At 41.0% G+C, this 1742-nt stretch overlaps 1 protein-coding gene across 1 annotated transcript in view; it reads right to left on the bottom strand.

The window, feature by feature from the left end:
- The window catches only part of pak1 (p21 protein (Cdc42/Rac)-activated kinase 1), a 35004-nt gene that overhangs the window by 7621 nt on the left and 25641 nt on the right, over positions 1-1742 (bottom strand). The window contains exons 5-6 of the mRNA XM_014015912.1: positions 1522-1559; positions 633-746 (exon numbers count right to left, since the gene is read on the bottom strand). Of these exons, the coding sequence (XP_013871366.1) occupies positions 633-746; positions 1522-1559 (152 nt within the window). The remainder of the gene's footprint in view (positions 1-632; positions 747-1521; positions 1560-1742) is intronic.

Raw genomic sequence — 1742 nt, 5'->3', positions numbered from 1 at the left:
GTGTGTGTGTGTGTGTGTGTGTGTGTGTGTGTGAGAGACTGCATCAGTGTAACTTTATTGTACATTTGCAAATACAGTATCACCAGTTTTATGTTTATATTGTTTGTATTTTCGGCACTTGTGCACTGATGGAGCTCACTTTAATCTACAGTGACAATAAAATTCATTCATTCATTCATTCATCGAGTCCCTCAAAGCGCTTTACACTACACTACAGACATTCACCCACTCACACACACATTCACACATTTTGTAAGCTACATTGTAGCCACAGGTACCCTGGGGCACGGGGCTGCCATGCACCGGCACCACTGGACCCTCTGAAAAATCAAAGGAATGGAAAATAAAAATAAGCGTACTGAATAAAACTCACAATCAAAGGTATGTGATTTATTTACTTTGGAACTTTTGACCTTTAGGTTGTATTAAATGAAACTTAAACTGAATTAATGTTTTTTACATAATCTGTCTTTCACCTAATTTAAAGTCACATTAAAGGTTTGTGTTTTTGCAGACTAACAAACTGACAGTCTTGATGTGCAGGTACCTGCAGCAGCAGGGAGGAGATTTTAAAAGTGAAATTAGGATTAAATTAAGGATTAAGCATTCTTAGACAGCAGCGTGTTTCTTACTGATTTGGTGTGTTCGGGGCGGGGGGCGACCACCGGCGGGGGCTCGGCCTCGTCTTCGTCTTCGTCCTCAGACACCGTTGCCACAGCGGGGGTCTCCGACACGGCCTTGGAGCTCTGCGTGATGTCACAGAGGAAGATAGGGCGGAGTCTGAGTGACGTTACATGAGTGATGATGGACACCAGACCCATGGCTGCTTCCTGTCGTTACTTCCTCAGCTGCTTCATAATCTCATCAGGCAGACATTCCTCCGCCTGTTTTTAAACGTCTCCCTCTCTATCTGCTCGTCCCTGCTGGAGGCAGGACGCTCCGGTCGGCTCGGGATTCTGGAGCTTCTATCTCTCTGTGATATTCTGAGGCTCGGCCAGCAGCCAAGCTGCAGACTCAGGGAAACGGGGACAGGAGGAAAAGATGCTGATTCACCTTGCAGAGAGGAGGAGAGAGGACTGAATCTCAAAGAGTACCTCCTCCTTCTCCTGCTGACGCTCACCTTCGCTTTAAAGCCAGGTGACAGTGAAAAGAAAGTCTTTAACTTCTAAACCTCCTGCAATCAAGTCAGTACAGCAAAGGAAACTAATATTTTACTGTAACAGATCTGAAATTTTTTTTAAAACAAACATTTGACTTCATGTTTATGAAGGTTTTCCTCTCATCTTTTCACATTTGTGCATCTAAACTAAAAATCTGCTCTTCCTTTAGCACTGAATTATAAACAAATATACAGATTTTTGGTTAAAACTCGATCTGTTCAACAAAGTTTTTTTTACAATAATTGGCAGTTATTGTCCACTGCGACTGAAAATAAAACTTTTTTCAAGATTAATGAGTTTATATTAAACAATGTATGTTTAAAATGTGGATTCACGAGACAGTAAAGAAAAGTCGTCTTACCGTTAAGGTGGAAGAGTTGTACGCATCTGTGTTTTTATCTGCAAGAAAATAAAACAAAGAATTAGATTACTTATTTATTTTACATGTTGAACTAGACCAGATTGTTTGTTTGTTTGTTTGTGTGTGTGTGTGTGTGTGTGTGTGTGTGTGTGTGTGTGTGTGTCTACACACACCCTCAGCTTCAGTTTAGATAGATAGATAGATAGATAGATAGATAGATA

The sequence above is a fragment of the Austrofundulus limnaeus genome, unplaced genomic scaffold, assembly GCF_001266775.1.
Source record: "Austrofundulus limnaeus strain Quisiro unplaced genomic scaffold, Austrofundulus_limnaeus-1.0 Scaffold136, whole genome shotgun sequence".
Taxonomy (NCBI): domain Eukaryota; kingdom Metazoa; phylum Chordata; class Actinopteri; order Cyprinodontiformes; family Rivulidae; genus Austrofundulus; species Austrofundulus limnaeus.
This window is presented reverse-complemented; position numbering and strand designations above follow the sequence as displayed.